At 42.1% G+C, this 25,272-nt stretch overlaps 1 protein-coding gene across 1 annotated transcript in view; it reads right to left on the bottom strand.

Annotated features, from left to right (window-relative positions):
- cfap74 (cilia and flagella associated protein 74) overlaps positions 1-25,272 on the bottom strand; it is a 355,344-nt gene that overhangs the window by 38,344 nt on the left and 291,728 nt on the right. The window contains exons 28-32 of the mRNA XM_063032843.1: positions 22,600-22,752; positions 20,004-20,137; positions 11,894-12,028; positions 8,285-8,394; positions 3,227-3,282 (exon numbers count right to left, since the gene is read on the bottom strand). Coding sequence (XP_062888913.1) covers positions 3,227-3,282; positions 8,285-8,394; positions 11,894-12,028; positions 20,004-20,137; positions 22,600-22,752 — 588 coding nt within the window. The remainder of the gene's footprint in view (positions 1-3,226; positions 3,283-8,284; positions 8,395-11,893; positions 12,029-20,003; positions 20,138-22,599; positions 22,753-25,272) is intronic.

The raw sequence follows: 25,272 nt of genomic DNA, 5'->3' as shown, positions 1-25,272 counted from the left end.
TGTCAGAGGTGAAAGCAGTATGAGGTTTGTGCTCAATATAAACTCTGGCACTGACTAGTTGGGTAAAATGATTTAGTTCTACATTATATATCCTGTGTAATTATTGTAATTCTGTTTTAAAATTTCCCTTTTAATTCCTGCTTATAAGGTAGTGTCATGCAGCAGGGAAACAGGCTCTCCAACCTAATTGGTCCATGCCAACCAAGATTGCCATCCAAGCTGGTCCCACTTGCCCACATTTGGTCCACATCACTCTCCTATTTTGTTCATGTACCTCTCCAAGTGTCTTTGGCCATTTTTCAGCAAGAAGCAAAAACGCTTCATAAACACAACAGATCTATCACTTACTGGAAATCTTGAGTAACAAACACAAAGTGCTGAAGGAATTAAGCGAGTCAGTCAGCATCTATGAAGGGGGATAAGCAGTTGACGTTTTGAGCTGAGACCCTTCATACCTGGCATCACAGGTAGATATGGTTGTAAACAGAGCCTTTGGTACATCGGCCTTCATAAATCAAAGTACTGAGTAAAGGAGTTGGGATGCTACGTTGAACATTGGTGAGGCCTAATTTGGAGTATTACGTGCAAATCTGGTCACCTACCTACAGCAAAGGTATCAAGAAAATTTAAAGAGTGCAGCGAAAATTTACTAGGATGTTGCCAGGACTTGAGAACCTGAATATAAGGAAAGGCTGACTAGGTTAGGAGTTTATTCGCTAGAGCATAGGAGAATGAGGGAAGATTTGATAGAGGTGTACAAAATTATGAGGTGTACGGATAGGGTAAATGCAAGCAGGATTTTTCCATTGATGCTGAGTGAGACTAACTAGAAGTCAGGGGTTAAGGGTGAAAGATGAGGGGGAGCTTCTTAATTTAAAGGATGGTGAGAACGTGGAACAACCAGCTGGCGGAAGTAGTGGATGCAAGCTTGATTTCAACATCTAAGAGAACTTTGCATTGGTACAATGATGGGAGGGGCATGGAGGGCTATAGACCGGGTAGAGGTCTATAGGATTAGGCAGATTAATAGTTTGGCAATGGACTAGATGGGCCAAAGAGCCGGTTCTGCGCTGTAGTGTTCTACGACTCTATAAGATTAACATAATTGTTTTACAGCATACTGGCTCTAAGATTGCGGTCTGATTCCCACCTCTGTAAGGAGTTGTACACTTTCCCGTGACCACGTGGGTTTCCTCTGGGTGCTCCTGTTTTGACCCACAGTCCAAAGGCGTACAAGTTAGGGTTTGTGAGTGTGGGCACGCTATGTTGGCACTGGATGCGTGGCAACACTTACGTTGGTGATATGATTTGATGCAACCAAAATGCATCTTGATGTACGTGTGACAAATAAAGGCAATTTGATCTTGATCATAATTTTAATTCTAAACAAGCGAGACTATTGATTTCCAGATGATTGTCCATTAGGATCCCACTGGAATAGACAAGTGGTGAAAAGCCATTTGTCTTATATGTTGAGGTCAAATAGAGAGGGTAAATGAATCCAAGCTCATCCCCTGAATCATCTGTTGCAGTGTCAGTCTTATCTGTTCATTGAAAACCACTACTCCTTGCTAACTAGGGATTGAGCCGTTTAAAGAGCATTGCAGCTCTTGCACTGGCTGACATCACAGCGCTGGTAGACTACAGATCCAGCGTGCTGAAAGCACCCAGACCTTTCTGGCATGGGGGGCCATCGTGGATCAAGTTGTGAATAGTACTGCAAAAGCAGTGGAAGTGTGCAGCAGAGAGAGAGGGCCTGAGCACACACTTCAAATAAGTATTTGTATTTGTGTGTAACTTGCAGGGTTTACTGAATGTCTAGTGTTTGTCTTGTCCTGTAAATAAATGGTTAACTGACATACCGGTTGTGAGTGCCTCTGTCCTCATGCCCCAAACCCACGAAGCTGATTTCACACAACACCATTTGGGTACGGATTTATATGAAGTGTTAAGAGGGTGGATCAGTGGTATGAAAGGTAGTGTGGCTATCTCATAGCTCCAGTGACCCAGATCAATCCTGACCTGCTGTGTTCCCCATACAGAGTCTGTATGTGTCTCCCGTGACCATATCGTTATCCTCTGGGTGTTCTGCTTTCCAAGGTTACACGGATGGGTTAACTGGCTAAATGTAAACTGCACTGTGGTGGACAGGAAGACTCTTCAATGGGTAGTCAAAATGCCCAACGTATCACCGGCACCAGCTTACGTGTCATCAAGTAAATATATACAGAAAGGTGCTGAAAAGAAGCGGTGGCATCATGAAGGATCTCTCCCACCCTGCTCAGGGACTGTTTATCCCACTCACATCAGGAGCCTACGTAGCATCCACGCCAGGACCACCACCAGACTCACAAACAGTTACTTTCCCCAAGCAGTGAGGCTAATCAACACCCCCACCCACTAACTCACCCCTCCACACCCCCAACCACCACTACTTTATAACACACACAAAATGCTGGAGGAACTCAGCAGGCCAGGCAGCATCTATGGAAAAGAGTACAGTCGATGTTTCGGGCTGAGACCCTTCAGCAGAACGCTCTCGGCCCAAAACGTCAACTGTACTCTTTTCTATAGATACTGCCTGGCCTGCTGAGTTCCTCCAGCATTTTGTGTATGTTACTCTGGATTTCCAGCATCTGCAGATTTTCTTGTTTGTGATTGGACCACTATATTATTTCCTGCCAGTCACATTATGTACAAACCCTCCTGTGCCTATCGTCACTTTCTGGTCAAAGAATCAATTATGTATATAAACTATCTTACATATTTATATTATTATGTTTTTTATTATTATCACTTTCTTTAACTTATTGTTTTTTGTGCTGCAAAGGAGCAGGAGTAACAATTATTTCATTCCCCTTTAGACTTATGTACAGCAAATGACATTCAACAATCTGGAATGCTGCATCTTGCAGGTGGTTGGTCTCAGAACTGAATGTGAAATTGAAGGAATATGAGGGAAACAGGAGGTGAATAGATTATTCTGTGAATGGGAATTGCCCTGATGGGGTGAATGGCCCCCTCAATCATAAGGATTATTAGAAACTATGATTACACTTTTTGCACACCTTTTCATTTGTGCAGTTTCATTTAACATAAAGGATAAAAGAGGAGATGTAAATAAAAGCAGAACACAAGGCTCAGGCCCACAGTTATGAGCAATCAATACCTTCACACGACCCTCGGAATTCCTGGAGTAGTCGATACAATTACAGTGAAAGGATACCTCCAGATCATCTTGAGAAATATTCTGAACCATGACCTTTTTAACTATTCTTTGCCCTGCAATAACATTAAAATAAATTGGATTTATTTAAACATCAGTTACATGTGAGAAAAATTAGCTCTAAATTTCTAAAGCCTCAACCATCAGGTAGTGACCCTTGTAGACACTAAAAGCTATTAGTGCTGAAACCCTTTAAATTCCTCACAATTAATTATCACTTGTCCTTGAATAATGTTTATATGGGTACATGTATAAGAAGTTGAACTGTTTGTCATTTCTGCTTCAAGTGGGGATTGTATTCAGCAGGAGAACAGCATCTACAAAGCTACTTGAGCAAGCCAGGACTTTTCTCTCTGGAGTGAAGGAGGGTGAGAAGTGACTTGATAGAGGTGTACAAGATTCTAAGATGCGTAGTTTGAGTGGACAACCGGAGACTTTTTCCCAGGGAAGAAATGGCTAAAATAAAGAGGGATAATTTTAAAGTGATTGGAGAAAAGTATAGGGGGGATGTTAGAGGTAGTTTTTTTCAACACGGGGTGGTGGGTGTGTGGAATGAGCTGCCATGGCTGGTGGTGGAGGCAGGTACATTGGGGACATTTAAGAAACTCAGTTAGCACATGGATTAAAGGAAAATGAAGGGTTATGTGTGAGGGAAGGGTTAGATTGATCTTAAGGTAGGTTAAAAGGTTGGTACAACATTGTAGGCCATAGAGCCTGTACTGTGCTGTAATATTGTATGGTTTATGTTCGACCTAGGTGCAAACATCAGTGTGGAAGTGAGATTATGTTGCATAATCAATCTCATTATCTCTTTGGATAAAAAAATCTCAAAAAAATTATCTGGAAACATAGAAATATAGAAAACATAGAAACGTAGAAAACCTACAGAACAATACAGGCCCTTCCGCCCACAATATCGGGCCAAACATGTACTTACTTTGGAAATTACCTGAGGTTACCCATAGCCCTCTATTTTTCCAAGCTTCATGTACCTATCCAGGAGTCTCTTAAAAGACCTATCGTATCCACCTCCACCACCGTTGCCAGCAGCCCATTCCACGCACTCACCACTCTCTGTGTAAAAAACTTACCCCTGATATCCCCTCTGAACCTACTTCCAAGCACCTGAAAACTGTGCCCTCTCATGTTAGCCATTTCAGCCCTGGGAAAAAGCCTCTGACTATCCACACGATCAATGCCTCTCATTATCTTATACACAATAACTCTCTGGAATTACTGGGCCCTCCATATCCTCCCACAGTCAACCCCCATAATCCAACAGAGAACACACCATGTCCTGGACTAGTTGAATTTTTAAACCAATGACTATAAAGCCCAGTTGTTTTGAGTATTCAGACCACTTCAGCACCATTATGGACATTAGTCAGCACTATACTATAACGGAGTCATAGAGCACTGCACCACAGAAACAAGCCCTTTGGCTCATCTAGTCTGTGCAGAACTGTCCCATCGACCTGCACCCAGACCATTGCCCTCCATACACTCCCATCCATATACTTATCTAAACTTCTCTGAAATGTTGTAATCAAACCCACGTCTACTGCTTGTGCTGGCAGATCGTTCCACACTCTCACCACCCTCTGAGTAAAATTCTCCCTCAAATTCACCCTTAACCTATGACCCCCCCTTCTAGTTTCACTCAACCTCAGTGGAAAAAGCCTGCTTGCATTAACCCTATCTATACCCCTCATAATTTTGTAGACCTTTGTATTTTGTAAAAGTGTAATGCATTTTGATCTGACAACCGAAAGGGCTGAATACAGGTTCCCTCAATGTACAGCTTTCCATCCATAGAAATCTTGGTGGACTTGCCCCATCTAGGCCATGCTTTCTTGTCACTGCTGCCATAAAGAAGGAGATACAGAAGCCTTAGGTCCCACACACCAGGTTCAGGAACAGTTATTACCCCTCAAACATCGGGTTCTTGAATCAGAGGGGATAACTTCAGTCAACTTCACTCACCCCAACACTGAACAGTTCCTATAACCTATGAACTCACTTTCAAGGACTCTTCATCTCATGTTCTCAATATTTATTGCTTATTTATTTATTATTATTATTTTGTTTATTATTTTTGTTTCTTTGTATTTACTGTGAATGCCCGCAGGAGATTGCAGAGGAGCTGGAAAACGCATGTAATAAGGGTAATGTCACAATTGTAATGGGGGACTTCAATAGGCAAGAGGATTGGGAAAATCAGTTTGGTGTCAGATTGCAAGAGAGGGAATTTGTTGAATGCCTATGAGATGGCTTTTTAGAGCAGCTTGTGCTTGAGCCTACTCAGGGAGAGGCTATCTCAGATTGGGTGTTGTATAATAACCCAGATCTTATTTGGGAGCTTAATGGAAAGGAACCCTTAGGAGACAGTGATCATAATATGATTGAATTCATACTGCGACTTGAGAGGGAGAAGCATCAGTCAGATGTATCTGTATCGCAATGGCATGAAAGGGAATTACAGAGGCACGAGAGAGGAGCTTACCCAGATGGATTGGAGGAGGATACTAGCGGGGCAGAGCAGAGCTGGCTAAAGTTTCTGGGAATAGTTCACAAGGCGCAGGATAGATATGTGCCACAGAAGAAGTTGTTCTCAAATGGCAGGGGTAGGCAACCGTGGCTGACAGGAGAAGTGAAGAACTGCATAAAAGCCAAGGAAAGGGCAGATAGTGTAGCAAAAGTGAGGGGAAGTTGGATGATTGGGAAGTTTTTAAAATACAACAAAAGGGCAACTTAAAAGGTATAAGAAGGAAAAGGATGAAATATGAAGGCAAATTAGCCAATTTGCAGTTGGAATTAGCCAATTAGCGAATTGGAAGTTGAAAGCAGGACACTAAAAGTTTTTTTTTCAGTTATATGATTAAAAGGGAGGTGAGAATTGATATTGGACCACTGGAAAATGATGCTGGTGAGGTAGTAATGAGGAACAAAGAAATGGCAGATGAACTTAATAGGCACTTTGCATCACTCTTTACTGTGGAAGACACTAACAGTGTGTCAGAGGTCAGTGAGTGTCAGGGAGCTAGACTGAGTGCCATTGCTATTACAAAGGAAAAAGTGCTAGGCAACCTGAAAGGTCTCAAGGTGGATAAGTCACCTGGACCAGATAAACTATATCCCAGAGTCTTGAGAGAGGTTGCTGAGGAGATAATAGATGCACTGGTCATGATCTTTCAAGAATCACTTGATTCTGACATGGTCCTGAAGGACTGGAAGATTTCAAATGTCACTGCATTCTTTAAGAAGAGAGGAAGGCAAAGGGAAAGGAAATTATAGGCCAGATAGCCTAACTTCAGTGGTTGGGTAAGGGTTAGAGTCTATCATTAAGGATGAGGTTTCGGGATACTTGGAGACTAATGATAAAATAAGTCAAAGTCAGCATGATTTGAAGGGAAATCTTGTCTGACAAATCTGTTAGAGTTCTTTGAGGAAGTAACAAGCAGGGTGGACAAAGGAGAGGCAAAGGATGTCATTTACTTGGATTTTCAGATGCATTTAATAAGGTGCACACACTTGAGGCTGCTTAACAAGATAAAATCCTATAGTGTTACAGGAAAGATATTGGCATGGATAGAGGAATGGCCTAGAGGCAGTGAGTGGGAATAAAGGGGGCATTTTCTGGTTGGCAGCCAGTGACTTGTGGGTCAGTATTGGGACCGCAGCTTTGCACATTGTTTATCAATGATTTGGATAATAGAATTGATAAAGTTTGCAGATGATATGAAGATAGATGGAGGGGTAGATAGTGCTGAGGAAGCAGTGCAATTGCAGCAGAACACAGACAAATTGGAAGAATGGGCAAAAAAGTGACAGATGAAATATAGTGTTAGGAAATGTATGATAATGCATTTTGGTCAAAGGAACAATAGTGAGGACTATTATCTAAATGGGGAGAAAGTTCAAACATCCAAGCTGCAAAGGGACGTAGGAGTCTTCGTGTAATACTCTCAGTAGGTTAATTTATGGATTGAGTCTGTGGTAAAGAAGGCAAATGCAATGTTGCCATTTATTTCAAGGGGAATAGAATATAAAAGCAAGGAGATAATGCTGAGCCTTTATAAGACACTAGTCAGGCTGCACTTGGAGTATTGTCAATGGTTTTGGACCCATATCTCAGAAAGGATGTTTTGTATTTGGACAGAATCCAGAGAACTAGAGGGCACAGCCTCAAAATTGAGGGGTGACCTTTTAGAATGGAGGTAAGGAAGAATTTTTTTAGCTAGAGAGTGGTGAATCTGTGGAATGCTTTGCAACAGAGTGCAGTGGAGGCCAAGTCCGTGGGTATATTTAAAGCAGAAGTTGAAAGTTTAATGATCAGACAGGGCATCAAAGGATATGGTGAGAAGGCAGGTGTATGGGGTTGAGTGGGATCTGGGATCAGCCATGATGGAATGGCAGAGTAGACTCGATGGACTGAATGGCCTAATTCTGCTCCTATGTCTTAAGGTCTTATGAAAAATGAATTTCATGGTTGTAAGTGGTAACATATATATACTTTGATAATAAATTTACTTTGAACTTTGATGTCTCCAACTTGTCTGTGAACAGTTGTATTCATTATCAGAAGATTCCAGGATCCTAGAGCAGATATCTAATACTTAACAGTTTATCTAGTTAATCTGGACAACTCAGTTAAGACCACGGGAACAGAATTATGCCATTCAGCCCATTGAGTTTGCTCTGCCATTCCATTATGCCTGATTTATTATCCTTCTCAACACTATTCTCCCGTCTTCTCTCTGTGATCATTAATACCCTTACTAATCAAGAACCTATCTTCCTCCACTTTAAACAGATCCAATGACAGCTGTCAGTGGAAATGAATTCCGCAGATTCATCATCCTCTGGCTAAAGAAATTTTTCCTCATCTTTCACCTAAAGGGACGTCTCTCTATTCTGAAGTTGTGCCCTTTGGTCTTAGACTCCCCTACTACAGGAAATAATTTATATGCTTCTGATAATTAGAAAAAATGATTAAGATCCAACAAACAAATTGTACACTGGATTAATTGTAATTGAGTGTATAAAATATTTCATTACCTTTTGCATTTTCTCCAAAGTCTACAATGTTCCGCTTGTTACATGGAACAAGTACGAGTGGTGGGACAACTGTAGGGCAATTAACCTCTAGATACAGGGTGTTGTGAATGCTACAATGCACAAGATATTAACAGTTACTTAAGTGCAAATTTATTGTCATTCAACTGCACACATGTATTCCGCTAAACAAAACAATGTTCCTCCAGACCAAGGTGGACAACACAGTACATATAACTCACAGACAACACATAAAGTAATGTTACCACAAATAAATTAACAGATAATAAGTTGCACTTATGACACAAGTTAGAGAGTAAACATTATAGTGCTACTGGCACTTCTTGTGTGATGAAACCTGGGTGGTGGCAGGGAGTTCAGAGGCCTCTCGGCCAAGGGGAAGAAGCTGTTTCTCATTCTAGCAGTTCTTATCCTAATGCTATGGTACCTCCTGCCTGATGGTAGGAATTCCAAGAGACTGTGGGATGGAAGTGGGGGAGGGGGGGAATCCTTGACAATGGTAGGCACCGCTCCTGATTGACACTTGTGACTGCTAAGTTAAGAAGAACTCTTTGCTATATAATCATGAAAAAGCAAAGGATAAATTGTTAGCATAGTGGTTAGCGCAATGCTTTAGAGTCTCAGTAACCCAGGTTCAATTACTGCTACTGTCTATCTGCATGTTCTCCCTACGACTCTGTGGGTTTCCTCTGGGTGCTCCAGTTTCCTCCCACACCCCAAGGATGTACTGGTCGGTAGGTAAAATGGTCATTGTAAATTGTTTTGAGATTGTACTAGGGTTAAATTGGGAGTTGCCTGGAAGTGTGGCTCGAAGGGCTGGAAGGCCTGTTCCACACTGTATCTCAATAAAATAAATAAACAAACCAACATCCAAAATTTCATCTGTTGTAGAAACCTCTGAAGTATTGTTCCTAAACATAAAACTATCTTACAATGTTCATTGGGTACAATCTACCATCACTACAGGACTTGTAATGTGTCCAAGACAAAAATGCAGACAGGAAAAGTCACTATGGACACTATCTACCTTTTCCAAAAGCTAACTTCCGGAAAGTGCTATAGGGCTATTAAAACTTAAAACTTCATGCCATCTTAAAAGTTTCTTCCCCCAGGCAGTTAATCTGATCAACTATTCTACTTAGATTCGCCACTCCTCTCTCTAATATTCCCCCCTCCCACCACTGCACTGTAAACACTTTAAACCACTTTAAACCACTTTTTGTAATGGTGTTTACATTATAAAATACATGCTGGTATTTATATATTTAAGCACATTTTATTCCATATCTATACATTAACCTTTAACTTTATTTTTTATATAAATCTTTATTCTTTATAATTGTTGAACATTATTTTTGTTGGATGTCGAGCCCTGACCAATACACCACAACAAATTTCTAATCCATGTAATCCAAATAATGTTGATCCTTGATATCCTATGGATTCTTCAAAACACTATTTTAATATACACACAGTGGCCACATTACTAAGGACAGGAATGGAATCCAGTGTGGTCTTTGCTACTGTAGCCCATCCACTTCAAAGTTCAACATGTTGTGCATTCAGAGATGCTATTCTGCACACCACTGTTGTAACGTGTGGTTATTTGAGTTACTGTCACCCTCCTGTCAGCTTGAACAATTCTGGCCATTCTCATATAACCATATAACAATTACAGCACGGAAACAGGCCATCTTGGCCCTTGTAGTCCATGCCGAACTCTTACTCTCACCTAGTCCCACTGACCTGCACTCAGCCCATAACCCTCCATTCCTTTCCTGTCCATATATCTATCCAATTTAACTTTAAACGACAACATCGAACCTGCCTGAACCACTTCTGCTGGAAGCTCGTTCCACACAGCTACCACTCTCTGAGTAAAGAAGTTCCCCCTCATGTTATCCCTAAACTTTTGCCCTTTAACTTTTCTCCTCTGTCCTCTCTCATTAACAAGGCATTCTTTTCCACAGACCTGCTACTCACTGGATGTTTTTTGTTTTTTACACCATTCTCTGTAAGTTCTAGAGACTGTTGTGCATGGAATTCCCAGGAGATCAGTAGTTTTTGTGATACTCAAACCACCCTTTCTGGCACCAACAATCATTCCATGGTCAAAGTCAATTAGATCACATTTCTTCTTTATTCTGATGTTTGGTTTGAACAACAACTGAATCTCTTGACTGTGTCTGCATGATTTTATGCATTGAATTGCTGCCACATGATTGACTGATTAGTAATGTACAGAAGTAATGTTCAAAATTCAAAGTACCTTTATTATTAATGTATGCATACTATATAACCCTTGAGATTTGTCCCCGTACAGACAATCACAAAGCAAAGAAACCAAATAGAACCCATTAAAAAGCAGACTGTCAGACACCCAATTTGCAGGAAAAAAGCCAATTGTGCAAACAATAAAAATAAGCAACTAACATTCAGAACTGATGTCCATGAAAGTGAGTCCACTACCACGAAGCTACTCACAGTTGATCTAGGAGTCTGCTAGATGCAGGACACCACCTCAGTTCAGTGCAGAGATGAGCTAACATTGAGGAATAGCGCGCTGAACACTCGCTCATCCCTAGCCTCCGGCCATGACACCCTGACTCTTTCAACCTGGCCTGGTCATTCCTCGCTCTCGGTCCCAGGCCTTGCCACTTTGATACGCTCTTGGGCCTGGAACCTGTTGCCTAGATCTGGCTCGGCACCTTAAATGGGTCAACCCTCAGCTTGTTCCTCACTCTCAGGCTTGTGCCCCACAGCCTCCACTCCGCCTCACATTAGTTCTGCTGCTTCAAATCACCTCCATGTCTGCTCCAGTAGTCAAAATTTGGCTCATTCAGCATGCTGGAGCCAGGGCTCCACCATTTTGATTCGGACTGTATATGCCACCCGGTCACCATCCTGCACCTTTGTGATTTCTGTTCACATTGCAAAAATGCCAGGTTGTACAGGCAGTTCAAAAGCTTGATTCCGAAAGGAAGCTACAGATTATTAATTGCAGTGATCATTTTTGAGAAAAAGTGTGATTAATTAAATAGTTAAAAGATGTGCTTGCTGTCAGCAAATCATCACTGTGCTTTACGAGCACCATCTTGAACTGGAAACCTAATAAAGTGGCCATTGAGTGTATGTTTTTTACACTTCTAGCTACCACTAGATGGTATCATCATTATGTATATAAATAAACATTATTCTTGAAAATTTTAAGTAATTGATGGTAAATAATTTCACTTTAATTTGCAAAAAGTTATATCTTCATAGTTGCTGATATGATACAATTACACATAAAAAAGCCTAATCATCTATTACGCTCGTGTTCATGTGGTTAATTGATATTGGTACAAAAATTAACTTTAATACAAATCACATGCATGAAATGCTGGAGGAACTCAGCAGGTCAGGCAGCAACTGTGGCAATGAACAGTCAACGTTTCGGGCCAAAACCTTTCTTCAGGACTGAGAAAGAAGGGGAAGATGCCAGAATAGAGGATGGAAGATGGATTGCAAGACAAATGAATACAATTCAGTATTGAAAAGGTTAAAGAAAGACAGTTTAATACAACAGCAGTGCTATTATTGTTATGTTACCTGTAAGGAGGGTAACCTTCCTTTTTATGGCTTGTTGTATCTCCGTGCATAATAAAACAGGGAATGACAAATCTATGGAATTCTTCTTTGAAATTCCTCAGCAAAGAAGCAAGAGCGGCATTGTAATCCTCTGAACTGAAAAAGGACAGGACATTTTTAAAGTATGTTTAACTTCTGAATCTTGTAGTATAACCACTGTAGCATAGTGGTCAATGTGACACGATTGAAGCTCAGGGTATCGGAGTTCAGAGTTCAACTCCGTTGTTGTCTGTAAGTTTGTCCGTCCTCCCCATGACCTGGAGTGTTTCCTCCAGGTACTCCCGTTTTCACCCACAGTCCAAAGATGTATCAGTCAGCAGGTTGACTAGTCATTGTAAATTGTCCTGTGATTAGGCTCAGGTTAAATTAGTGGGTTGTTGGGCAGTGCAGCTCGAAGAGGCGGAAGGGCCTGTTCTGTGCTGTTCCTCTGAATAAAAATAACACTAAATGAAGGGCTGTGAAAGGTGGCACATGTCATAAAGTACATCTGGTTCACCACACCATTTGCAAGCAACACATTTTAAATTCTATAATTCAAGTCAAACTATAGAATAGACTGCGCATAAAGTTGATTAAAAATACTGATAGCAACACACATTAAAGTTGCTAGTGAACGCAGCAGGCCAGGCAGCATCTCTAGGAAGAGGTACAGTCAACATTTCAGGCCGAGACACTTTGTCAGGACACGAAGGGTCTCGGCCTGAAACGTCGACTGTACCTGTTCCTAGAGATGCTGCCTGGCCTGCTGCGTTCACCAGCAACTTTGATGTGTGTTGCTTGAATTTCCAGCATCTGCAGAATTCCTCTTGTTTGCGGTTAAAAATACTGATATCATCTTTGCTGTCTTATTAAAGTTTTAATTATAAATGTTGCCCATGTGGTTACTGGTTGTACCTTTACTTTGAACAAACAGCATATTTATTGTAGAAGTTGTTTACAAAAATAGATAAAGATTAATTTTATTTGTAATATGTACATTGAAACATACAGTGAAATATGTCATTTGCATCAACGACCAACACAGTCCGAGGTTGCGGTGGGGTCAGCCGCAGGTGTTGTCATGCTTCTCGTGCCAACAAGGCATGCCCACAACTTACTAACCCTAACCCTAACCCTAACCCTAATGCCTACAACTTACTAACCCTAACCCTAACCCTAACCCTAATGCCTACAACTTACTAACCCTAACCCTAATGCCTACAACTTACTAACCCTAACCCTAACCCTAGCCCACAACTCCCTAACCCTAGCCCTAACCCTAACCCTAACCCTAGCCCTAACCCTAACCCTAACCCTAACCCTAACCCTAACCCCTAACCCGTACACCTTTGGAATGTTGTTGTAGTAGTAGTAGTCATACTTTATTGATTCCGGGGGAAATTGGCTTTCATTACAGTTGCACCATAAATAATTAAATAGTAATAAAACCATAAATAATTAAATAGTAATATGTAAATTATGCCAGGAAATAAGTCCAGGACCAGCCTATTGGCTCAGGGTGTCTGACCCTCCAAGGGAGGAGTTGTAAAGTTTGATGGCCACAGGTAGGAATGACTTCCTATGATGCTCTGTGTTGCATCTCGGTGGAATAAGTCTCTGGCTGAATGTACTCCTGTGCCCAACCAGTACATTATGTGGTGGATGGGAGACATTGTCCAAGATGGCATGCAACTTGGACAGCATCCTCTTTTCAGACATCACCGTGAGAGAGTCCAGTTTCATCCCCACAACATCACTGGCCTTACGGATGAGTTTGTTGATTCTGTTGGTGTCTGCTACCCTCAGCCTGCTGCCCCAGTACACAACAGCAAACATGATCGCACTGGCCACCACAGACTCGTAGAACATCCTCAGCATCGTCCGGCAGATGTTAAAGGACCTCAGTCTCCTCAGGAAATAGAGACGGCTCTGACCCTTCTTGTAGACAGCCTCAGTGTTCTTTGACCAGTCCAGTTTATTGTCAATTCGTATCCTCAGGTATTTGTAATCCTCCACCATGTCCACACTGACCCCCTGGATGGAAACAGGGGTCACCGGTACCTTAGCTCTCCTCAGGTCTACCACCAGCTCCTTAGTCTTTTTCACATTAAGTTGCAGATAATTTTGCTCACACCGTGTGACAAAGTTTCCTACCATAGCCCTGTACTCAGCCTCAGAACCGGGAGGAAGCCAAAGAACCTGGAGCAAACCCACGTGGTCAAGGGGAAAAAAGTACAAACTTCCAACAGGCAGCGGTGGGAATTGAACCCAGGTTCTTGGAGCTGTTAAACATTGTGCTAATCATTAAAGTTGGTATAATGATTTGAAAGTTTAAGATGAATACAAACTAAAACAGTAATGTTGATCAGGTGAGAAAGAGCATGCCATGGGTTTGGATTTGGTGGACAAAACCAGTAGTGTGGCTTACTCATAACCTCGACATTTATAAGGTTTTGGTCAGATCCCACTTGGAGTATTGTGCGCCGTTTTGGGTGCCTTACCTAAGAAAAGATGTGCTGACATTGGAGAGGGTGCAGAGGAAGTTCATGAAAATGACTTTGGGAATACAAGGTTTAATGTATGAGAAGTATTTGCTGACTTTGGGCCTGTACTGCTGGAATTTTAAAGAATCAGGGGAGATCATTCAGTTCTGGTCACCTCACTACAGGAAGGATGTGGAAACTATAGAAAGGGTGCAGAGGAGATTTACAAGGATGTTGCCTGGATTGGGGAGCATACCTTATAAGAATAGGTTGAGTGAACTTGGCCTTTTCTCCTTGGAGTGACGGAGGATGAGAGGTGACCTGATAGAGGTGTATAAGATGATGAGAGGCATTGATCGTGTGGATAGTCAGAGGCTTATTCCCAGGGCTGAAATGGCTAACATAAGAGGGCACAGTTTTAAGGTGCCTGGAAGTAGGTACAGAGGGAATATCAGGGGTAAGTTTCTTTACACAGAAAGTGGTGAGTGTGTGGAATGGGCTGCCGGCAACGGTGGTGGAGGCGGATACGATAGGGTCTTTTAAGAGACTCCTGGATAGGTACGTGGAGCTTAGAAAAATAGAGGGCTATGGGTAACCCTAGGTAATTTCTAAACTCAGTACATGTTCGGCACAACATTGTGGGTCTGTATTGTGCTGTAAGTTTTCTATGTTTCTATCACATTGAAACCTATCAAATATTGAAAGACCTAGACAGAGTTGATGTGGAGAAAATGTTTCCTATAGTGGGGGAGTCTAGGACCTGAGGGCACAGCCCAGAATAGAGGGACATCCACTTAGTGCAGAGATGAGGAGAAACTTCTACTGCCAGAGGGTGGTGAATCTGTGGAACTCATTGCCGCAGATGGCTGTGAAGGCCCAGTCATTAGGTATATTTTAAGAGGAAGTTGATTAGTTACTGATTAGTTAGGATTTTAAAGGTTACTGTGAGAAGGCAGGAGAATGGGATAGAAACATAGAAACATGGAAAATAGGTGCAGGAGTAGGCCATTCGGCTCTTCGAGCCTGCACCGCCATTCAGTATGATCATGGCTGATCATCCAACTCAGAACCCTGTACCTGCCCTCTCTCCATACCCCCGATCCCTTTAGCCACAAGGGCCATATCTAACTCCCTCTTAAATATAGCCAATGAACTGGCCTCAACTGTTTCCTGCGGCAGAGAATTCCACAGATTCACCACTCTCTGTGTGAAGAAGTGTTTCCTCATCTCGGTCCTAAAAGGCTTCCCCTTTATTCTTAAACTGTGACCCCTCGTTCTGGACTTCCCCAACATCGGGAACAATCTTCCTGCATTTATCATGTCCAATCCCTTTAGAATTTTATACATTTCATTAAGATCCCCCCTCAATCTTCTAAATTCCAGAGAGTATAAGCCTAGTTGATTCAGTCATTCATCATATGAAAGTCCTGCCATCCCAGGAATCAATCTGGTGAACCTTCTTTGTACCCCCTCTATGGCAAGGATGTCTTTCCTCAGATTAGGGGACCAAAACTGCACACAATACTCCAGGTGTGGTCTCACCAAGGCCTTGTACAACTGCAGTAGTACCTCCCTGCTCCTGTACTCGAATCCTCTTGCTATGAATGCCAGCACACCATTCGCCTTTTTCACTGCCTGCTGTACCTGCATGCCCACTTTCAATGACTGGTGTATAATGACACCCAGGTCTCGTTGCACCTCCCCTTTTCCTAATTGGCCACCATTCAGATAATAATCTGTTTTCCTGTTTTTGCCACCAAAGTGGATAACCTCACATTTATCCACATTAAATTGCATCTGCCATGAATTTGCCCACTCACCTAACCTATCCAAGTCACCCTGCATCCTCTTAGCATCTTCCTCACAGCTAACACTGCCGCCCAGCTTCGTGTCATCCGCAAACTTGGAGATGCTGCAATTAATTCCCTCGTCTAAGTCATTAATATATATTGTAAACAACTGGAGTCCCAGCACTGAGCCTTGCGGTACCCCACTAGTCACTGCCTGCCATTCTGAAAAGGTCCCGTTTATTCCCACTCTTTGCTTCCTGTCTGCCAACCAATTCTCTATCCATATCAATACCATACCCCCAATACCGTGTGCTTTAAGTTTGCACCCTAATCTCCTGTGTGGGACCTTGTCAAAAGCCTTTTGAAAATCCAAATATATCACATCCACTGGTTCTCCCCTATCCACTCTACTAGTTACATCCTCAAAAAATTCTAAGAGATTCGTTAGACATGATTTTCCTTTCACAAATCCATGCTGACGTTGTCCGATGATTTCACCGCTTTCCAAATGTGCTGTTATCACATCTTTGATAACTGACTGTAGTATTTTCCCCACCACTGATGTCAGGCTTACTGGTTTATAATTCCCCGGTTTCTCTCTCCCTCCTTTTTTAAAAAGCGGGGTTACATTAGCCACCCTCCAATCCTCAGGAACTAATCCAGAATCTAAAGAGTTTTGAAAAATTATCACTAATGCATCCACCATTTCTTGGGCTACTTCCTTAAGCACTCTGGGATGCAGACCATCTGGCCCTGGGGATTTATCTGCCTTTAATCCCTTCAATTTACCTAACACCACTTCCCTACTGACATATATTTCCCTCAGTTCCTCCATCTCACCAGACCCTTGGTCCCCTACTATTTCCAGAAGATTATTTATGTCCTCCTTAGTGAAGACAGAACCAAAGTAGTTATTCAATTGGTTTGCCATGGCCTTATTCCCCATGATCAATTCACCTGTTTCTGACTGTAAGGGACCTACATTTGTCTTAACCAATCTTTTTCTTTTCACATATCTATAAAAGCTTTTACAGTCAGTTTTTATGTTCCCTGCCAGCTTTCTCTCATAATCTTTTTTCCCTTGAGAGGGATTGAGAGGGATAATAAATCAGCCTTGATAGAATGCCAGAGCAAACTTGATGGGGCATTAGACCTAATTCTGTTCCTATGTCTTGTGCACATTGACCGTGCTGGGAACTGGAGCTGATTCCAAGCTGTGGCCAGGACAGTCCAGCTGCAACACTGACCAATATGCTGCAGGGCATACACAGTGTATCCGACTAGCACCCACAGGTCGGTGTTCCTCCCTTACTTTCTCTCAGCTCTCAGGAACTCTGATCTTTAATCTTTGAGCTGAATGTGGCCAAGACTACTGCTTGGAGTTTGAGCCTAAGAGCGTCTGCCATCTTCATGTCCCATGCAGCTAATATATTCATGGAAGGCGAAGAAGAAGAAAATGATAAGTCTTAGACAATAAGAGATAGGAGCGGTAGTAGGCCATTTGGCCCATCAAGTCTACTCTGCTATTTCATCATGGCTGATCTATTTTCCCTCTCAATCTCATTTTTCTGTCTTCTGTAAACTTTCATCCTCTGTCTAATCAAGAACCTATCACCCTACCGCTTAAATATACCTGATGACCTGACCTCCACAGCCAACTGTGGCAATGAATTCCACAGATTCACCACCTTCTGGCTTAAGAATTTCCAACTCAGCTCCTTTCTAAATGATTGTCCCTCTATTCTGAGGCTGTGTTCTCTGGTCCCAGACTCCTCTATCACAGGAAACATCCTCTCCACATTCACTCTATCGAGACTTTCCAATATTCGATAGGTTTCAATGAGATTCCCCCCCCCCACCATTCTTCTAAATTCCAGTGAGTGAATCTCTAGAGCCATAAATCACTCCTCATATGATAAGTCTTTCATTTCCGGAATCGTTTTCGTAAACCTTCTCTGAACCCTCTCTAATGTCAGCACATCCTTTCTGAAATAATGGGCCCAAAACTGCACACAATACTCAAAGTGAGGCCTCACCAGTGCCTTATAAGCCTCAGCATTACATCCTTGCTTTTATATTCTAGTCCCCTCAAAATGAATGCCAACATTACATTTGTCTTCCTCACCACCAACTCAATCTGCAAATTAATCTTTTAGGAATCCTGTACAAGGACGCCCAAGTCCTTTTGCATCTTAGGTTTTTGAAATTTCTCCTGTGTAGAAAACAGTCTACACTTTTATTCTGTCTAGAATAGTGCATGATCATACATTTTCCAACACTGTATTCCATTTGCCACTTCCTTGCCCATTCTCCTAATCTTTCCAAGCTTTCTGCAGCTTCCCTGTTTCCTCAACACTACCTAAGCCTCAACCTATCTTCATATCATCACCACAAAGCCATCAATTCTGTTACCCAAATCATTGACCTGCAACACAAAAAGTAGTCCCTACACCAACCCCTGCAGAACACCACTAGTCACTGGCAGCCAGTTAGAAAAGGCTCCCTTTCTTTTTCTCCTGCCAATCAGCCAATGCGCTATTGATCCTAGCATCCTTCCTTTTAATACCATGGAGTCTTAACTTGTTAAGCAGCTTTATATATGGTACATTGTCAAAGGCCTTCTGAAAATCCAAGTACACAACATCCACCAATTCTCCTTTGTCTATCATGCTTGTTAGTTTCTCAAAGAATTCCAACAGATTTGTCAGTCAAGATCTTCCCTTAAGGAACCAATGCTCTACAGCCCATTTTACCATGTGCCTCCAAGTACCCCAAAACCACAAGCGTTTTCTATCTCCCATTGTAATTTGTAGCTCACATCTTGGTTATTGTTGGGAGGCCTGTAGATGATTCCCAACAGAGTCTTTTTACCCTTGCAGTTTCTTAACTCTACTCACAATGATTCTACATCTTCCAATCCCCTATGTCACCTCTTTCTAATGATTTGACTTCAGTTTTTACCAGTAGAACCATACCACTCCTTCTGCCTACTTCCCTGTCCATTCAATTCAAAGTGTATCCTTGGATGTTAAGCTCTCAGCTATAATCCTCTTTTAGCCACAATTCAGTGATACCCACAGCGTCATACATGCCAATCTGTAACTGTGCTACAAGTTCATCTACCTTATTCCATATACAGTGTGCATTCAAACATAACACCTTTTGTCCTGTATTTATCACCCTTTTTGCTTTTGTCCCCATGTACACTGCAACTCATTCCACTATCATCTGCCCTATCACCTGCCTGTCCTTCCCGACAGCCTTACCGCACTGCTTCTAGTTGTACATCAACTGCCCATTCTTCAGCCTTATCACTCCGGTTCCCATCCTCCCGCCAATTTAGCAAACCTGTCGGCAAGAATATTGATTCCCCTCGGGTTCAGGTATAACCCATCCCTTTTGTACAGGTCACACCTTCCCCAGAAGAGATCCCAGTGATCCAGAAATCTTTTATTTTCCAAATGAGGAGTTATTGGGTGAGATGAATAACTGCAGGTTCCAACAATGATGCAAACAGACAGTTTAGAGTCAACTGCCCATTAGTTTCTGTTGGTAAGCAGAATGTCATGACAAATGCGTACCTGAATTCCCAACCTGGGCTTCTACAGCCAAGGCTCCATGCCAGGTTCCAACAAGAATTGGAGTTGCAAACTGGCAGTTTAGGGACAAACACCCGTTAATCTCCATTGGTAAGTAGAATGGTATGACCAACGCACACCTAAATTCCCAACTACAGGTAAATCACAATGCCAGGCGGTAATCTTCATAATGACCTGTCATTTCACAACCTAGTGCCATATGACAAATGATTTTACTTACTCTACAGCAATGTCTGTTGGATCAGAAGGCTTGAATGGAGTGTTGGTCTCCTTGATTGGTGGTCTAGGAGAACCTGGACTGTGTTCCCTTAAATCCTTTTGTTTTGATTGTTTTGATTGTGGATTCTTTTTGTTCTGTGGGAAAAAAAAAACAAGGACACAGGTTTACACCAGTAATTTCCCCTGACTCATGCATCTTTCACTGAGTGAATAACTGGTGATCAAACTGATTAGAATTACTGAAACTGCAACTTTAAAATTCAAAGTAATTTTGGTATTAAAGTATATATATGTCACCACGTACAACTCTGAGATGCATTTTTTTCTTGTGGGCATTCACAGTAAATACAAAGAAACAAATAATAATAATAAATTAATAAGCAATAATAATTGAGAACATGAGTTGGAGTTTTTGATCGTGAGTCCATAGGTTGTGGGAACAGTTCAGTGTTGGGGTGAGTGAGATTGAGTTAAGTTATCCGCTCTGGTTCAAGACCCTGATGGCTGAGAAGTATAGGAGCCTCAGGACCCTGAACCTGGTGGTGTGGGTCCTGAGGCTTCTGTACCTTCTCCCTGATGTCAGCAGCTTAAAGAGAGCTCGGCCTGGATGGTGGGGTCCTTGCATTAAGGAACAAATGCTCAGACTATTGTTTATATTTTCAATCCTTTTTCTGACCACTTTATTTTTCTTTTCTGCAACTTCTCCTCTTTCAAAAGCACACAAACAGTGGTGATACTCCACAGGGATTGGCCGACCATGAACAACATTGGCTTGATCAATTGCAGGCTGTCTCTCATGTGTGAGTGAAGTATTTCCATTTCTTTCCATAAGTTCCCCACCTTACCCAGACATTCTTCTGCTCTCCCTGCTCCTCACACTGATACCTTGATCCCCTCTAACATTTCTAGTCTTGTTAATCTATTGCTGGAACACTATTGTCGAGCTTCAACTGTTTATTCCCCTCCACAAATGCAGCCTCACCTGCTGAGTTCCTCCAGCGCTTTTTGTTTCGCTCTAGTCTGGTTGTGGACTACAGGAGGAATGGAGATGGGCAAACCCCTATTGACATCAATGGATCCAGGGTTGAGAGGGTAAACAGCTTCAAGTTCCTTGGCATCCACATCACCGTGGACCTCACGAGGTCTGTACACACTAGCTGTGTGGTGAAAAAGGCACAACAGTGCCTCTTTCACCTCAGATGGTTGAGGAAGTTTGGTGTGGGCCCCCAAGTCCTAAGAACTTTCTACAGGAGCACAACTGAGAGCATCCTGACTGGCTGCATCACTGCCTTGTATGGAAACAGTACCTCCCTTAATTGCAAGACTCTGCAGAGAGTGGTGCGGACAGCCCAGCGCACCTGTAGTTGTCAACTTCCCATGATTCAGGACGTTTACAAGGACAGGTGTGTAAAACGGGCCTGTAGGATCATTGGGGACCCAAGCCATCCCAACCACAATCAATTCCAGCTGCTAGCAACCGGGAAACGGTACTGCTGCATAAAAGCCAGGTTCTCGGTCTTATCCCCATCCTTATTCCTTAGCGACCTTGCAGGCTATTTTCTGTCACTCATCCAAATTCAAACTCTGAGTGGATTTATTGAATCTGCACAGGAACATGTGCACACAGCTGCGATGAAAAACAGTATCACAAGCAAATAGAATCAAATACACAACATTCACAAGAAAAACATAAATTATGCACATTTTTATAAGAAAGAACACAATTAGAGCAAAGAAAAGTCAAAGTCCCATGGTCACACAGTTGCTATACTGAGGCAGTGATTAGGGTTGTGCCAGTTGATTGAAGAACCGAATAGTTGGAGGGAAGTAGCTAGTCCCTGAACCTGGTGGTATGGGACTTCAGGCTTCTGTGCCCATTGGTAGCTGTGAGAAGATGGCATGGCCCGGATGGTGGTCATCGTTGATGGTGGAGGTTGCTTTCTCAAGATAGCACCTCCTCTAGATACAATAAAGAGTGGGGGAGTGGTGTACCCACAATATATTGGGCTGAGCCCTCTACTCTCTGCAGGTTATTGAGTTCCTGCATGTTCATATTGCTATACCTGACCATGATGCAACCAGTCAGGATACTTTCAACCGTATAACTGTATTAGTATCCATCATCTCCCCTTTAATTCTTAGCTCATTTTTAACTTTTCCAGTTTTATTACTCTTCAACCATCAGGCTCCTAAACTAGCATGAATAATTTCATTCATCCCCACACTGAGCCGATTCCACTAAGTACAGGCTCACTTTCAAGGATTCTACAACTCATGTTCTCAGTATCTATATAGCTGTCTATTTATTTGTTTGCACAAATTGTCATCTTTTGCATGTTGCTTGCGTCAATCATTATGTGTAGTTTTTCATAAATTCTATTATATTCCTTTATTTTCCTGCAAATGCCTGCAAGAAAATGAATCTTAGAGTAGTGACTAGTGATATATAGTACTTTGATAATAAATTTACTCTGACTTTGAATGACACAATAATATGCAGAGCAGTTTTGTGATGATCACCAACAGCTGTTACTAATGTCAATACTTAAAAAGTTAGTGAAACGTAGCAATGAAACGATTTGCTTGAGTGCTCTTACTGACGTGTCCTGTTCTGATTTTGCAATGCTCTCTGTCTCTTGTTTCTCCAAGATCCTCTTGGTTTCTTCTGCCCAACACAACATTCGCACAGCTTCCTCTTGGATCTGCAGGTCTGATAGTGTTGGCTTAAACGTTAGGACCACCTTACATTTCTGCAGTTCAGAAATGATAATATTTTAAGACAACATTTCAAGAAAGATAACATTTTCAGGTGACTTCTTGAAGGGTGATGTGTTGGTAAATGCACATGAAATTTATTTGGATGTACAGATAGTCCAACACCTGGCTCCTGGATCAGTGCCACAGTCTCAACTTCATAGAGGTTATATCAATTCATACAATCTTAAGACCATAAGACATCGGAGCAGAATTAGGGTATTTGGCCCATCGAGTCAACTGTACCATTCCATCATGGCTGATTTATTATTCCTCTCAACCCCATGTTTCTGCCTTCTCCCTGTAACCATTGATGGCCTTACTAATCAACAACCTATCAATATCTGCTTTAAATATACTCCAATGACTTGGCTTGCAAAGCTGTAGCAATGAATTCCACACAGTCACGACCCTCTGACGAAAGAAATTCTTCCTCATCTCTGTTCCAAATGGATGTCCCTCTATTCTGAGGTTGTGTCCTCTGGTCCTAGACTCTCCCACTATAGGAAACATCCTGTCCAAATCCACTCTGTCTAGGCCTTTCAATATTTGAGACCCCCCTCATTCCTCTAAACTTCAGCGAGTAGAGGCCCAGAGCCATCAAACCCTCCTCATACATTAACTCTTTTATTCTTGGGATCATTCTCGTGAATCACCTCCCAGCCCTCTCCAATTACAACACATTTTTCCTTAGATAAGGGCCCAAATACTCCAAGTGCAGTCTGACCAATGCCTTATAAAATCTCAGTATTACATCCTTACTTTTATATTCAAGTCTTCTTGAAATGAACACTAACATTACCTCATATTTGCCTCATTTTATACAGAAACAAGCAGTCTATGTAAATAATCTTATTTATTTATATTTATTGTGTCTTTTATTGTTTTCATTATGATTATTGTGTTTATAATGCTACAATGTATTCAGAGTAACAATCATTTCACTCTCTTTTACAGTTGTGTGCCGAAGAGTAACAATAAACAGTCTTGAATCTTGAATTTAGAATTTTTAGTCCTCTCAAAATGAATGCTAACATTTTGATTTCCTTACTGCTGACTCAAACTGCAAATCAACTTTAAGGAATCCTACACAAGGACTCCCGAGCCCCTATGCATTTCTGATTTCTGAATTTGTTCCCTGTTTAGATAACAGTCTTCGCCTTTGTTTGTCGATGTCTTGGATAAAGACACCAAAAGTATGGTTGCTAAATTTGCTGATGACACAAAGGTAGGTGGGAAAGTAAATTAGGAATAGGGTAAAAGGAGGGTGCCAAAGGATATGGATAGGTTAATGGAATGGGCAAAGATCTAATATAGGTATTACTATGAGGAAACTGTCAATGTTAGTAGGAAATATAAAGAAGCATTTTATTTAAATGGTAAAAGACTGCAGAGTTTGGAGATGTAGAGCTACCTGGGTCTCCTAGTGCATCGTTCAATAAAGGGCTAAAATGTAGATACTGTGAGTAAATTGGAAATCTGCCATTTATGGTTAGGGCAACTGAATACAAAAGTAAGGAACAATAATCTGCTTAATAATTTAAAAAAATTATTCAGAGATAGAGCACGGTAATAGACCTTTCCAGCCCAACAGGCCTCACTGTTCAATTACACCCATGTTGTTGAAATGTGGGAGGAAATCAGATCACTTCAGGAGGCTGAAGGGGTGATAGGCAGGACATATGGCGAAGTAGTTACACCCAGAGTGCAGGACACAGGAAACTGGATGACAATCAGGAAGGGGGAAGTGGTTAAGGAGCCAGTGCAGAGTACCCCTGTGGCCATCCCCCTCAACTACAGGTATATCGCTTTGAATCTGTTGGGGGAGGGGATGATCTAACAGAGGAAAGTCACAGTGGTTGGGAATCTGGCACTGAGTCTGCCTCTGTGACTCAGATGGGAAGGGGGAAGAAGTGGCACGCTGCGGTGATAGGGGATTCGTTAGTTTGGGGAATGGACAGGAGATTCTGTGGGCGAGAATGAGATTCCTGGATAGTATCTTGCCTCCTGGGTGCCAGGTCTGGGAAATCTCAGATCAAGTCCTCTTAAGTGGGAGGGTGACCAGCCAGAAGTCGCGGTCCATGTAGGTACCCAAGAGAGAGCGTATAATAGAGCAAAGATTAGTGGGAAGTTAGAGGATTGGGAAGCTTTTAAAAACCAACAGAAGGCAAAAAAAAAATTCATTAAGTAGGTAAGAATTGGAGGAGATGGCAGTTGAATGCGTGGCTGAGGAGTTGGTGCAGGGAGCAGGGTTTTGGATTTTTGGATCATTGGGATCTCATCTGGGGAAGGTGGGACCTGTACAGATTGGATGGGTTGCACCTGAACTCGAGGGGGAGCAATATCCTTGCAGGTAGGTTCGCTGGCATGGTTCGGGATGGTTTAAACTAATTTGCAAGGGGGATGGGACCCAGAGTGATACAGCAGTGAAGGAAGTGCATGGAGTAAAGCCAGATCTAACATACAGAGAGGCTTTGAGGAAAGAGAAGCAGAATAAACGGTGTAAAGACAGTAAG

The sequence above is a fragment of the Mobula hypostoma genome, chromosome 25 (assembly GCF_963921235.1).
Source record: "Mobula hypostoma chromosome 25, sMobHyp1.1, whole genome shotgun sequence".
In the NCBI taxonomy this organism is placed as follows: Eukaryota; Metazoa; Chordata; class Chondrichthyes; order Myliobatiformes; family Myliobatidae; genus Mobula; species Mobula hypostoma.
Note: the sequence above shows the minus strand (reverse complement) of the source record. Positions and strands in the feature narration are given on the sequence as shown.